This window comes from Scatophagus argus, chromosome 7 (genome assembly GCF_020382885.2).
Source record: "Scatophagus argus isolate fScaArg1 chromosome 7, fScaArg1.pri, whole genome shotgun sequence".
NCBI lineage: Eukaryota > Metazoa > Chordata > Actinopteri > Scatophagidae > Scatophagus > Scatophagus argus.
The window spans coordinates 9,603,964-9,618,307 of NC_058499.1; the positions used below are offsets into that span (position 1 = coordinate 9,603,964).

General features: G+C 39.1%; 2 protein-coding genes across 3 annotated transcripts; one reads left to right on the plus strand and one right to left on the minus strand.

Annotated features, from left to right (window-relative positions):
• Nucleotides 1–59: 59 nt before the first annotated feature.
• Nucleotides 60–4,453, minus strand: LOC124061470 (aromatase). 2 transcript variants are annotated; one of them, XM_046393297.1, is made up of 10 exons: nucleotides 4,323–4,453; nucleotides 3,366–3,566; nucleotides 2,954–3,104; nucleotides 2,716–2,870; nucleotides 1,883–2,059; nucleotides 1,672–1,786; nucleotides 1,415–1,526; nucleotides 1,161–1,323; nucleotides 821–1,068; nucleotides 60–747 (listed from the first exon to the last, which is right to left on the minus strand). In XM_046393297.1, the coding sequence occupies exons 2-10, from the start codon at nucleotides 3,550–3,552 to the stop codon at nucleotides 496–498; spliced, it is 1,560 nt and encodes a 519-aa protein (XP_046249253.1). In that variant the 5' UTR covers nucleotides 3,553–3,566; nucleotides 4,323–4,453; the 3' UTR covers nucleotides 60–495. The 2 variants fall into 2 exon arrangements, with proteins under 2 accessions (XP_046249253.1, XP_046249254.1); XM_046393298.1 differs by having other exon boundaries at nucleotides 3,366–3,563; nucleotides 4,323–4,440.
• LOC124061467 (gliomedin-like) lies at nucleotides 2,799–14,344 on the plus strand. The gene is made up of 28 exons (XM_046393290.1): nucleotides 2,799–2,919; nucleotides 3,048–3,114; nucleotides 3,398–3,481; nucleotides 5,345–5,455; nucleotides 5,643–6,013; nucleotides 6,879–6,930; nucleotides 7,034–7,051; nucleotides 7,148–7,219; nucleotides 7,631–7,723; nucleotides 8,165–8,302; nucleotides 8,608–8,679; nucleotides 9,071–9,160; nucleotides 9,263–9,352; nucleotides 9,458–9,523; nucleotides 9,616–9,678; nucleotides 9,935–10,000; nucleotides 11,072–11,164; nucleotides 11,247–11,321; nucleotides 11,660–11,722; nucleotides 11,871–11,960; nucleotides 12,073–12,159; nucleotides 12,271–12,351; nucleotides 12,462–12,554; nucleotides 12,700–12,780; nucleotides 12,959–13,015; nucleotides 13,104–13,229; nucleotides 13,309–13,459; nucleotides 13,585–14,344. The coding sequence occupies exons 4-28, from the start codon at nucleotides 5,383–5,385 to the stop codon at nucleotides 14,045–14,047; spliced, it is 2,724 nt and encodes a 907-aa protein (XP_046249246.1). The 5' UTR covers nucleotides 2,799–2,919; nucleotides 3,048–3,114; nucleotides 3,398–3,481; nucleotides 5,345–5,382; the 3' UTR covers nucleotides 14,048–14,344.

The following is a 14,344-nucleotide window of genomic DNA, read 5'->3' on the forward strand; positions in this document are numbered from 1 at the left end:
CTGAAATTAAGACATGATGATTTCATCACTGCTCCCTATACCATATTAAAGCTTTGAACTTTTCACAATGATACTGGATATGTACTGTACACATATGTGACAAGACCACAGCTGCTTCATTAACATGATTGAACATCTGACTGAAGCTGTTTGTCTCAGTCCAGGTCTGTGACATCTCAAGACAACAAAACAAAAAGCTGTCCATCCTGCGTTTCCACAGTGCTTCCCCCCAGGCCAGGAAATCATGCTTCCACTTATCGGCTTAAATCTTCAATTGCACTTGCCTAAAGGTCAGTAATGTCAAAATAGGAAAAACATCTGCTGTCACATTACTTACTCTTTGAAATCTAACAAGAAAATACAGAACTATGAGAGTACTAGAATTCATGTCTTGTTGTTTTCCCTACAACTTGGCCAACAAATATCAGCAGCTTTGTGTGTCCATCCCCTTCATACCTACTAAAACCAACCAAACCAAAACACGATCATCGCATCTCACTGCTGGCAGCTTTGGGGTTGTATTGTTCGAGGGATAAAGCGCATGGCCAGGCTGTGCTCGTCCTCCACGGGCTGCTGCGAGAGGTCGTTGGTCTGCTTGATGCTGTTAAGCGTGCAGCCTTGACGAGGACACACAGTGTAACGGGACAACAGAGTGACCAGGATGGCCTTCATCATCACCATGGCGATATGTTTTCCCACGCAGGAGCGAGGCCCACAGCCAAAGGGCTGGAAGAAACGACTGGGCACCTGCCAAATAGAGGAGGTAAAGACTCAGCTGTTGTTTAGAGTTTTTAGAGTCACATATTGTTGCACAACTTACTGTTTTCTCAAAGTTTGTCAGACTGAACTCTTTGGGTTTTGGGAAGAATTCAGTCTTATGCATGAGTCCAACGTTTAAAATGATGTTGGTTCCTTTTCTAATTTTAGTGCCTTCGATGATGTCATCCTCCAGAGCTTTTCGCATTGTGAAATCAACCACAGGGTGAAACCTCAAAGACTCGTTGATGAAACTCTCCAGCACTTTCAAGCTTTGATAATCTACGTGTTCAGCACCTTTTTCATCTGGAACTGAAAATGCAGCATGAGTGGTCTGTTGGAATGACTTCATTTCTAGCTGACATAGAGTGAAATTGAGATTGATATCACACAATTGCACTTACTCAGGACAGCGTTCATCTCCTCCACTATCCTCAGCTCCACATCTGGGTTTTGTTTCAGCAGCATCAGCATGAAGAAGAGGCTGATGGACAGTGTGTCAGGTGCTGCAATCACCATCTCCAGTACACACTGTCTGACGTTATCTGCTGAAAGCTCTCCGTGGTTCTGTTAAAAAGAAAATGTGAGGTATGCAGAACGCAGCAAAAACACACGACATCAGCTCTGTGCCACAGGTGGGAAAGATTTATGGACAAACTTGAGCAAAGATGAGCTCTGTAGCAAAGTCAAGATCATCCAACTTCTCAGACTCGTTTATAATCTTTCTTTTAATTTCAAGAAGGCTCTCCATCGCATCTTGGAGCTCTTGGCTGTTGGCGCACAAAGCAAAAACACAAAGATTAGATTGAAGAAATATCAAAGAAAGAAAAGAATTTCCCTTCGGGGATAAATAAAGGAATTCTGATTCTGATCACATGCCAAATGTCGAATTACTGTGCTGTGTGAGGATCTTACGCTGCTCTCTCGTGCTTGTTGTACAGCCATCCAACCTTGAAGAATATATCTGGCTTTATTAGAACTGCTTGCCAGGTGTCAAAGTAGGCTTGAATTTTCATCAGCAAATCCTTTTCTGAGTTATGAGGAACGAAAGCAACAGAGTCAAGATCTGCAGGTGTCAGTACAGGAACTGGAAATATCATTTACTGACAGTAAACATGCAACTCACCATTGAACGGCACCCTGAGGAAAAGCCTGTTGGAGACGTCCAGCACTACGGCTCTCAGCAGATTGAGAGAGTCCACGTGTCCAGTGGGGTCGGTCATCTCCTGCAGGCGGTCCAGGTGTTTGACTGTGGAGCTCACACAGATTCCCACTGTCCTCTGGAGGCCCGGTCCTGTCAGGGCTGTGAAACAACCACAAAACAGTAAGGTAAAATATACTCTATTGACAAAAATATCCAGACACACCTCTTCATGGGGCTGTTTATCAGGGTTCTGGCTCGGCCCCTTACTTCCAGTGAAGGGAAATTTTAATGCTTCAGCATACCAAGACATTATGGACATTTTGTTATGCTTCCAACTTTGTGGCAACAGTGTGTTGAAGGCCCTTTTCTATTCCAGCACGACTGAGCCCCAGTGCACAAAGCAAAGTCCATAAGGACATGGTTGGATGAGCCCTGACCTCAACCACATCAAACACCTTTGGGATGAACTGAAACAGATATTGCGCGCCAGGCCTTTTTGTCCAATATCAGTGCCTGACCTCACTATTGCTGTGCTGCATGAATGTGCAAAACTTCCCACAGAATCTTGTGGAAAGCCTTCCCAGAAGAGTGGAAGCTGCAAAGCTGTGTGTGTATTTAGAATACAATGTCACTAAAGTTCCTGTTGGTGTAATGGTCAGGTGCCCCAATTCTTTTGACCATATAGTATAAATACAGTGAGCCAGTGTTTTAGCAGGAGTTGTACCTCTTTAGCTTAGCTTGTCAGACATGTACAACTGTACAGAAAGGTGAAAAAAGGCACCAGAATACTCAGACTTTGTACACTCTGTGCTCACCTCTAGAAAAATATGTCCTCAGTTTTTTCCAGAGTGGGACATCACTGTTGAAAATGATGCCCCTTCCTTCCATCCCAATACACTCCAGCCCTGCTTTGCTGCCAAACCTGGCTATGTAGTTGGCACTCCTCAGAACATGATACACCGCTGAAGACCTACAGGAGTATCCAGGCTTTGACTTATTACAGATTCATGGGATGAATTGTGAGTGTAAAGAGTTTTATCTCAACAAACTTGCCCGCTCAGAATGATGGTCTCCTCGCCATTAATCCAGACGCGAACAATGCTGCCATATTTGTTGTTGTAGTAGTTGCTTGCTGTTCCTATACCAGTCCAGATGAATCTGCTGTAGGAGAGGACAGGGCCGAGTCCTGCCAAGAAGGAAGGACCTGGAAACAGGTAATGATTTAAGGCATAATAGATGCTGGGAAAAACAAAGCAAAAGCAAAGGACCTAATCTATTTCATCTTCAATGATGTGATGCAGAAACATTTATTTTGGCTCTAAATGACCTGTTCCTGTAATGAAATGTGAAGTCACTATTCACAATACAAACACAGATGTTTCTCATGTCACTTCTCTCTGCTTCCACCCACTTGTGGGTCAAACTGCATATGTTATGTGAAGGAACTGAAGCCGATGTCTCTTACCTGGTATGTGTGACTGGTGTGTTCGCTTCCAGGTAGTGCAGAGCAGCACCAGCAGCAGCAGTAAAAGCAGAAAGGTGGTGACTTCAGGCAATGTTTCGACCACCGAGTGGTCAAAGGTGGGTATCTCCAGTGGCAGCATCTTGTTAACTCCACTCCAACACCTGAGCAGGCTCTGACCTGAGCTCATAAAGCTTCTGTCTGCTTTAACCACCACAAAGACACAAATCGAGTGAGTGGACAGCCTTCCTTTTCATCCCTTCTAATTCCTCTGTCCTTGAGGGGCTGGGATGAAGCTCAGCAATGGGTCACATCAAACCGAAAATACACCCACGTAAAGCTTTTTTCTACATGTAATATCTCACTCAGCCAGCTGAAGCGTCGGTGACAGATTATTCACTTATATTGTAATGTTAACACAGGTTTATCAGACAGTCATAATATATTATGTCTAGTGAGTTGCAAAGATATATCCCCTATATCCCCTATTATACTACAAAGATAAGTGTGTTTATGCAAAAGTTTTAAGTCTGGATGACTTAAAACTTTTGCATAAAAACACTTATCTTATTATATTTTTACATATATTTCCTTTCTTCTACAGTTATGCCTCATAATAGTTAAACATCATGACCATCGCAGAGTCAAATTTGTTCTTGTTTTCTGATTGAAACGTGAAGAAATATTTGTGACAGAACATGTCCAGACAGAGATGTGAGAGAGTTAAAGATCACTCCAGTTTCTGCTTCACTTCAGTGTACTGGCCAACAGTACAGGAAGTCTACGAGATTCAGCTTTTAAATTAGTAAAAAGTTCAGATGGGTTAAGATTTTCAGCATGATGTTTGCTTTAATGTTTCTACGTCTTTAAAACATCAAAGTTGTATCCTTAAGGGTTTGTTTTACTGTTCTAAGCGCATTTAAATTTACCATGAACAAATAGTGAAAGAGTAATACTTACGTCGCTTGTTCTGTCCTTGTGCACCTTGACGATCAAGACACTGTGCTTCCTCCGCTGGTTTTTGATCAGAAGATGATCAGCATTCTTCTGTCAAATAAATCTTAGTGATTCAAGTGTTTATAAATCCTTGGTTCAGCCTCCACTTTACTGGTTGCTTAGAAACACTGCCACTCTGAGGTTACAAGTACCATTACAAAGCAGGCCAGATAACAGTGCACGTCCAAATCACAAAGCAGCTTTAAAGAGGACCAAAAAAAAAAGTGTTTTTTGGAATTGTATGTAAGAATGCAAAACCTGCAGGTCTTTCATCACTTGTATTATGCATCATTTTTTTTTTAAAATGGGCTTACTTCACATTTAGCTTTCTTCAAAAGAAAGAAACCCCACCGTCCAATTCATCAACGGAGGCTTTTCAAGGGGAAATTAATCAGCTGGGTCAGACTGACCTGTGTCAAAGGGAGCAGGGATTTACCCAACAGTTTGAGAAAGAAGAGAGAAGAAAAAGGGAAAATGTGACATTTTTAATTAAAATTCTTAAAAAAAAAAAAATGGATGTGAGGGATCCACTATGTCGCAAATAAAAACCAGCATGAAGCCAAAACTAAAAAGAGAAAGCAGTATTCATGCGGAGGTTGTGTTCTTATAATGAGCTCAGTAAGTATGAATAGCTGGTATGCTGTTGATCAAAATGTTGGCCTCACATTTAAGGATTTGTCTGAGGAACTTTTATCCAAGGTTGCTTGAAACTTTCCTTATTTTAGCAAAAAATAAATTGGATAAATGTCTAATGTCACCTGCAACAAACAAATAGGCAACTTATTTTCTGTATTTGTAAATGCATGAATGCAATGTACAGAAAAGATATAAACACGTTTATTAAAAGGAGATTTCAGCACACACACATGCACGTCCAAACACCCACGGTCTCTCACTGAAAGCACTCTGAAAGCTCTTTTGTAGATCCAAAGAATGTTCCCCTTGTTCACAACTTATTTATTCCACTTCCATGTAATTTTGTGAAGGACGGACTGTTGACAGTGTTGAGAGGAAGAGCACCAGAATGATGAGAAGCACCACACTGTCTGCAGGATGTGTCATTTCTGAAATATGTCCATCAGCTGCTTCTAAATCAAGTAAGGCCTATTAGATTTTAACAGTTTCCCAGAAGCTTGTTGTTGCACAATACATTATGTGGTTTCCCCCTGCGCTTGCAGACAGATTTTGACATGTCTATTCCTCTCCAACTGCTTACAGCGTAGTTCCCCTCTGACGTCTCATCTGCTGGCAGGTGTTCAATTATGAGCTGTATGTGCTTTGGAGTTTCAGAGCCCAGATCACTTCTGCAGTGGAGGACCAGGAAACCGGGTGCAAACATGAAGGAGAGGAGTGGAGTTTTCCCTGTGTGGAAAGTGCTGCTGGTGGGGATGTGTGCACTGCTGCTCCTGAGCTCAGCAGGTTTGGTGTTCCTGCTGCTGCGACAGAGAGAGCTGACAGAGGAGCTGCTCAGGTTGGATGCCCAGATGCAACTGCTGTCACAGAGCTGCAGGCTGCAGGCAGGAGTCCTGTCCATGGACCCTGCAGATGCTGGAGAGCTGAAGAAGCTCCACCGCAGCAGAAGAAACCAGGAGGAACCCACACAAAGCCAAGATGAGAAGGATATGTTAATGCTGATGACATACTCCATGGTTCCTGTAAGATACCAAAATTCTGCGAATGTGGCGTCTTTTTGGGACATTTTGACTATTGCAGACTTTGATTGTGAATTTCCCACTGTGTTATTATGAGTGAGAACAGGGGAGCAATCAACCACTCTTTGCTGTCACTTTTAATAGAGTTTCCTCTCTTTTCCCTTTTGAGATTAGAAGCATGTCTGTGCAATGCAAAGAATCCAAGAGCATGTTGCAGAGATTAGGAAGAAGTCTGGTTTTCCATTGAGTGTTTCCTGGATAAATACTTTGAGCAGTATGACTGTTGCCTGCTCCTCCCTTAAGTGCAAACACATCTGCTGGGAACCGGCGTTTCTTTAGAGGGTGTATTTTTTGACAAAGAGGACAGCACATGATCACTGATACACAAGTACTTTACCAAATTAAAGTCTACTTTTACAATTGACCTGATCAGTCAGTTGTTACCAATAATGATTAAGGTTGCAACTAAGAACTATTCTTATTATCAGTTAGTCTTCTATTATTCCTGGATTAATTGTTTAAGTAAGAGATGCCCAACACATGTTCCCTGAGCACAAACTGCTTGTTCTGTCTCAGCCTAAACCCAGAAATATTCAGTTTACTGTAAGAAGCTGGAACAAGTGAATCTTTGTTATAAAAACAATTACATGACGGAATAATTGGTTATCATAATTGCTATCAGTTAACATTGTCTACACCCCTGGTCAATTAATTGATTAATCTTTTCAGCTCTAATTATTGGGAATAATGTGAAAATAAAACAGCTGCATTTGTGAAAAAGCCTCACAAGAAAAGCAAAAGTGTTTGCATCCAAGTGATTTTGAACCCAAAATGTTTAACTGCTTTTTTCTGTTTTTCTGCATTTCAGGTCAAAGCCTTCATCGATCTGTGTAACAGCTCCAAAGGAGCTTGTTTAACAGGTGCTCTTCATAGCTATTTACCCTTCCAGTACTCCATTTCGTATGGTTTCTGGTGCTTCCTTTGTATTTGATTTGTGTAAAATATTCCCTTATTTTTTTCCAGGCCCACCTGGACCACCAGGTAAGAACAGGCACTTTAGGTATTTGCATTGCATTGCATTAGGTATTTAAACTAAGCTAAATTTGTTACTACAACCTGAGTCCTTCTGTGTGTTAGGTTTGCCTGGTAGAGCTGGTTCACCAGGACCACAGGGTGTGCCCGGGCCTGAGGGGAGACGAGGAAAAAGAGGTGAGAGATTTGCTCTTTTAATTTCTCACAGTAGATTAACAGATTAACAGAAGTCAGTCACAAGCTTCAGACAGTCTTCCATTGTTGAGCTGTGGTTACATAACATGAGAAACCCACTCGCTGTCTACGAGAGACTTTGTCTGCAGCTGCCACATTAGAAATGTGTGGGAGATCAATTTGACTGGAAAATGTTAACTGGTTTGTATCTTTCCCTCCTTCACTGGGACGATTCAGTAACTCATGATGGCATCGCAGATCAGCTCAGTTGTATTTAAGACTGAGAGGGAAAAAAATCTAAGATGCCCTGTTGTCATTCCTACAGTTAACCCTTGGACCTCCTGCTTTCATTTATATATTTACCGTATTTTCATTTTCAACTTTGAACTAATGTGGCCACCTGTCAATGCTCAGGACCCCCAGGTGAAAAGGGAGACCCGGGACCCAAAGGAGACCCAGGACCTCTCCGAGTGAAAGGCGAACCCTACAGTGATATTCTCATTGAGGGTGAGAGATGACAACATCTTTAAACCAGATGTGAATAATATGATTAAGAGAGAGGAAACAGCACTCCGAATGCCTGCAATATTTGCTCAAGAGTTGTTTTTTTTTTCTTTTCAGGACAAATATGAAATGTTTAAACTAGTGGTGAGGTTCTAAGAATAATAAAACGTCCACTGTGTTTGGTTGAACACTTTCCTGTTGTGGAAACACAAACTAACCCCCTGTTATTTGTGCTAAAATCTGTTATTTTTCCCAACTTAAAGTTTCCCTGAAAAGTTACAGAACAATATTGAACAATATTCACCTCAAGAATTCTCATAGGAGCTCACATTTACGCTTTTCTGTTTTTCTTTAATTGTTGCTGTTGTGAAGAGCCTGTCGGTACTGTTCATTAGGTCGCATTTACATGTCTGACTCGTATCTACTGCGTGTGTATATTTGAAGGTCCTCCTGGTCCAAGGGGTCCACCTGGTCCATCTGGTCCACCTGGTCCACCTGGTCCACCTTGTCCTGCTTGTTATTCTAATGATGTGACAAACAAAACCTTCAAAGAAAACCTGCATCCAACCAATGTGTTGACAGGTGGGAACCTTTCTATAGAATCAGAAACAGACTGTAGGTTGGAAAATCTTGATTTATTGGTTTCAAAGTCTGATTTAGTTTAGCTTAGTTTAGTAACTCTAAAAACACTGAAATCAGCCAACAAAACTTCCATTATGTGTTGGCTTTGGATAGGTATTGTAGCTATGGCCTTGATCGCAAAAAAACATTAAGTACTACCACCTTTGCTGTTAACATTACAGCACTTCATTAGCTGATTGTAGGTAGGGTCAGAGTGGACTCTTCATGTGCAGAATCACAGAACCACATTGTGCTCTCATATTCAGATTCATCTCCTGTTGTGACCTTCAATGAAACCAACACAGAAAACATCAGCAGCTCCACAGTTAACGAGGCTGGTAGGAAAAACATTCACATATGTCTAAGTGTTGTACCGAAGTACAACTTTGAGGTACTTTACTTTGGTATTTTCTTTCCATGCCACTTTATACTTGTGCTTGACTACTTTTTATTTACTACAATTACTGGACAGCTTTATTTACTGGTTACTTTGTCACTATTGATTGTTGGACAGCATTTCTCACTACTTTCAATTGATCCCTCAATGGATAAAATAATTAGTTGCAGTCCTATACAAAATAGGTAAAAAGTAGCTCCACCTCAACCAGTGGCAACAGTAATATGCTGCCAACATATCAATACATGATTAATAATAATAATAATAATAATGTAACAACAAATACGTGATATTTGTACCAACTTCTCTATCTGAAACCTTCCTTTGCACAGAATCACCAACACCACATCCAGCCGACGATAGCAGAGATGAGTTGAACGTTACTGACTCTATTAAAGTTGTAGACACAAGCATGGTCCCCGGTAAGCGACTATTTTGAGTGTCAGGAAGACACCATGATATCAACACAGAGAATGTAACAGATGCACCGATCTGACTGTGTTAAATCTCATGTCTCTCCACAGAATCACCAACACCAGGTCCAACTGACGACAGCAGAGATACACTGAATGTTACTGACTCTGTTAAAGCTTTGGGCAGAAGTATGGAAACTGGTAAGCAACTGCTTTGAGTGTTAGAAAGATGTCACTGTCAGTCGTAATTTTGATCGTGTAAAAAACATGTTTAACGTTTTTCGTTTCTTTTCTTTTCTTTTCCAGAGTCAGTATTGGATACCAATGATACCAACACAGAGGATGTTACAGAGGCACTGATTAAATTAAAAGGTATTAACTGTGTTAATAGGAGCTGCCCTACAACATCATTATCTTTTGTAAATGTTACCTGATGTTTCACTCTACGGCCCGTCTTTCTCCAGACCAGATTCAAAGCATTGACACCTTTGAAGGCAGGGAAAACTTTACCAGCACTATGAGGAATGGTAAGAAAATGTGCATATACTGCATGTGGTACCAGTATTGACCAGTTTACACGTATGTGTAGTTAAATCAAGGCACAAGTATACAATCCAAACAATCATTATGAATGGCAGGATGACTTAATTGACAGACATCTTTGCTAATTATGTTAATCCAACAGCTTATTATATATATACATTAGCTTGGAATGTGAATGTATGACTGCATGGTTCAGCATAAAAATTTATGATTATCCAAATTCTATTTTATTTTTTACAGACTTCAACACGTGGACTGAAACCAGCAGAGATGGTTTTACAGAGGCACCAGTTAACTTATTTACAGGTAAAAGATTCAGCAACTCATTTATGAAATGTTTGTACCAACATATAAAATTTTAGCTTCATACTTTCACCTTTCATTTCAAACACCAAGTCCAGGTTATGAACTCCTACATGCTTTTAATATTGACTCTGAGAAACTTCGAGACACAGATGAGGAATCTGGCAAACAAACTTTTTTAGTACCTTTTTAATCCTATAGCCTCTATTAATATTAGACTGGAATGTAAAAATATGATCCATTTTAATGCTAAAAGTGATTTAATTTAACACCCTTTGGGTATTAACTCCTCAAGGGTAAGATTTTGGCTATAAAAGTGAAAAAATGCACGAAAAGGACACAGGATAGATAAATTAAATCATCGGTATACATGTTAAATCATGTGTCATCTCACTTCAAATTTCAAGAGCTTCATGTTAAAACAAACTGAAACAATCGGTGGTGGAAGGATTAAAATCTTTCAAAAGTATACAGTACAACCTTGTGAAAATACGGTTAAATTAAAAGTGCTGCATTAAAAGTAAAAGTACTTGTTCTGCATTAAAATGTCTCCTGGAAGTGACATTATCATATGTGATATTATTACATTGTTAGTCCCGATACATCAATGTGTAAGTCAGCATTTTACTGTAGCAGCTGCTCAAGTTTTAACTACTTTATATACAGTTTGGGATTTTTTTAGGAGGCATTTTAATCCAGTGATTCCCAATCTAAGAGTCGGCTTCCCTTCAAAGGGTCATGTGATGAATCTGAGGGGTAGAGACATGATTATTGTGAGGAAGTAAAGAAGTTTTAATTTCTTTGACCTTTTTCTCTAATCTTTATTTTTTGTGAAATGTCAAATAATTTAAGTAGTTACTGAAATGAAGTCTGGAAAGGAAATTACCCATTTATGTTTTTTTGTGTTGGAACAGTAACCAATAATTATAGCTGCCAGATAATGCAGTCAAACTGTAGTAGAAAGTTCAACATGTCCCTCTTAAATGTGGCATATACTCTGCTGAATGCAGGATGCATAGAAGACACAGTATTTTGATTATGTGAAACAACATTTCAATATCTTTTGTTTTCTAGGGTCGATATCATTTCATAAAGACCTCAGTCACGACACCCTGAATGACTCGAGCACAGACAACATTACAGAGGGACCAATTAAATTACTAACAGGTGGGAAATATTGTGTTTTATATTATGAATAAACTTTAAAAACTTTAAAGCATCATATATAATGGCTGATTTCATTTTACAGCAGTACACACTGCAGACCAAAACAATGATACCTTCAATATCAGTGGGACCATTACTGATGCACTCTTGAAGAGCGGTAAGAGATCTGTTATTAGACAGTGTTTTATCTCTTCATTCTTCTTTTCAATTCTCTCCCAGCAACCTCATTATGCTCTTTTAAAGATTTCATTTATCTTGAGGGTAGACAATACATTACTAGTGTTATAATTGATATTTACCTTGCACAAAAAACAAAACAAAATTCAGTACTCAAAAATAAAGAACCATCAACATTCATATACAGTTTAAATGAGGATTTATAATAGCTGTGGACTACTTATAATGTATTTCATAAACATTTTGTTATTTATTCTTTTTATTTATTTTATTAAGTGAGAAAATGTGAATTAGCCTATTTTATGATTATTTCTTTAGATTCATATTCACTCCAGAACAACAAGCGAAATCTGACAAGTAACGAGAAATGGACCAAAGCTGGTGAGCAAACTTTGTAAATTTGACCTTCAAAAGAAAACTGTACTCTGTAATGATTTTCATGATATGCTGAATAAAGTTGTGAATTAAGTTGTGATGATATTTCATTGCTGTACCATCTCTTTGTGTTAAATCTCATCTCTCTCCACAGAATCACCAACACCACGTCCAGCTGACGACAGCAGAGATACACTGAATGTTACTGACTCTGTTAAAGCTTTGGGCAGAAGTATGGAAACTGGTAAGCAACTGCTTTGAGTGTTAGAAAGATGTCACTGTCAGACTTAATTCTGACCATGTAAGAAACGTGGTTATCCTGATACCTTTTTCTTTTCTTTTCTTTTCTTTTCCAGAGTCAGTATCGGCTCAGTACAGCTACAACACTGCGAATGACACCAACACAGAGAATGTTACAGAGGCACCGATAAAATTATTAACAGGTATTAACTGTGTTTTGAAATAAAGGTAAAAGTCTCATGTGTCCCAGCTGGGGGTGCTGCCCTACAACACTATTATTATTTGTAAAAGTAACATGATGTTTCACTCTACAGCCTCTCTTTCTCCAGACCCGATTCAAAAGAACGACACCGTCAGCGACAGCGGAAACATTACTGACATACCCATGAAAAGTGGTAAGACAAACGCTGTGTAAATATGTCAGATTGTAAGTTTAATTAAGTCAAGATATCAATATATAAAATATAGCTGGGAGACTGTAAAGACAAACCTTATCTTTTTCTAGAGTCAGTATCATCTCATCAAGATGACAGCTCTGACACCTTGAACGTTACCGGACGAGGAAATGCTACAAAGGCATCAACTGAACTTTTAACATGTAGGAAACACACGGTTTTGTATGTTAAACTAACAATTTCCTAAAAACATTCAATTTTGTCTTTTGTATAATTTATGATGCTACACAATAACACCACCGGTGTCTTATATGTATGTATTTATATATGTTTGCTTTTATTTTACAGCCTCACTTTCTGGAGACCAGGCTGAAAAGAGGGATACCTTCAATAACAGTGGAAACATTATGGATACACCAATGAAAATGGGTATCAAAAAAAAAAAAAGAATTTTGAATTGTTTTATCATTAAAATTTGTTTATTTATTTTCTTTCAAATCTTTAAACACTTAAAGACACATTTTATTCCATGGCTCAATGAAATACACCAGTAAGAAGATTTAAAGTCACCGACCGAATCTTTTTCTTCTCGTTTGTCTCTCTTTAGACTCTTCTTATCCCAACCAGATCAATTCGACAACCAATGAGAGATGGACAAGAACTGGTTATTGCATTTTGCTGAAATCTAATTACAAGTCTATTTATCTATCTGACTTATTCAAATGCTGAAGTACATATCTTCATTCATTTAGAGTGCAGAATGAAAACTATTAAATGTTTGGAGAAGACCACCAAAATGGAGAGCACTTTTGGAGCCTGGATGTCCGATGCATTTGCGTTGGATGACGACCGATACTGGCTGGCTGAGCATTTTTCAGGTGATTTTCACACGTTAACCAAACATTGTGGAGATTTGGGAGTTATTGTGGATTTAATACAGAAACATTTCCTCTCCAGGTCGACTTTTGGCAGTGCACAGGAACATTTCGACATTTCAAAATAAAAGCAACCAAGTTATAGACCTCAGGAAGTTCTATCAGGGCTGTGGTCATGTCGTTTACAAGACGTCATTGTACTTTCACAACGCAGGGACAAACAGACTTATAAAGTAAGTGATAAACATGTATGAGACTTTTTTTGGCTTTGTTAACTTATATATAGTGACACTTTTGCCAGGTAACTTGTGACATTTATATTCAGCTTCTGAACTTACCCGTGATGGATATTTTACAGGTTTGACCTGAACACCAGGAGAACAAAGACTCTGATCATGCCAAACAGCAGATATCACAACCTCACTTATCTGTTCTGCAACTCCAAGACATACTTCAAGTTTGCTGTGGATGAAAATGGACTGTGGGTCATTTTTGCAGCAGACACAGATGACAAAACGATGGTTGCGAAGCTTAACCCAGACACGTTCTCTGTGGAGTCACTCATTAACACTCACTACCCTACGACTAAAGCAGGAAATGCTTTTATTGTGTGCGGCATGCTATATTTCACAGATGACAAAGACAGAAGAGTTACATATGCCTTTGATTTAGAGAAAGAGAGTCCACAGGATGCAAGTTTCGATTTAAGGCCAGCAAATGGCATCTTGGCTATGCTGTCATATTATCCCAACAAAAAACTTTTGTACATGTGGGACAACAGCAGCGTGAAAACCTGTAAAGTTAAACTCAAACTGACTTAAAAAATAACCTCAAACCATTTAAAATGAGCAATAAAAGATTTTTTTTAACTGTCAGCTGATCTACATTAATTTCTTGAAACAGTTTCCTGGTTTTGGCACAGGAGGAATTTGCTGATTGAGGTTCAGTAGGTCACACTGGATATTGTTTTCAATAAATGTGTGACTCACATAGTCAAATCAATATTACCAACAACTGCTGATGAACTGGCGTGTTGATTTCTAGGAGACAGCAATATTGGTTGTACAAAGCAAATCTGGACATTGCATCAGAGAAATAAATAATATTGTTAAAATTCA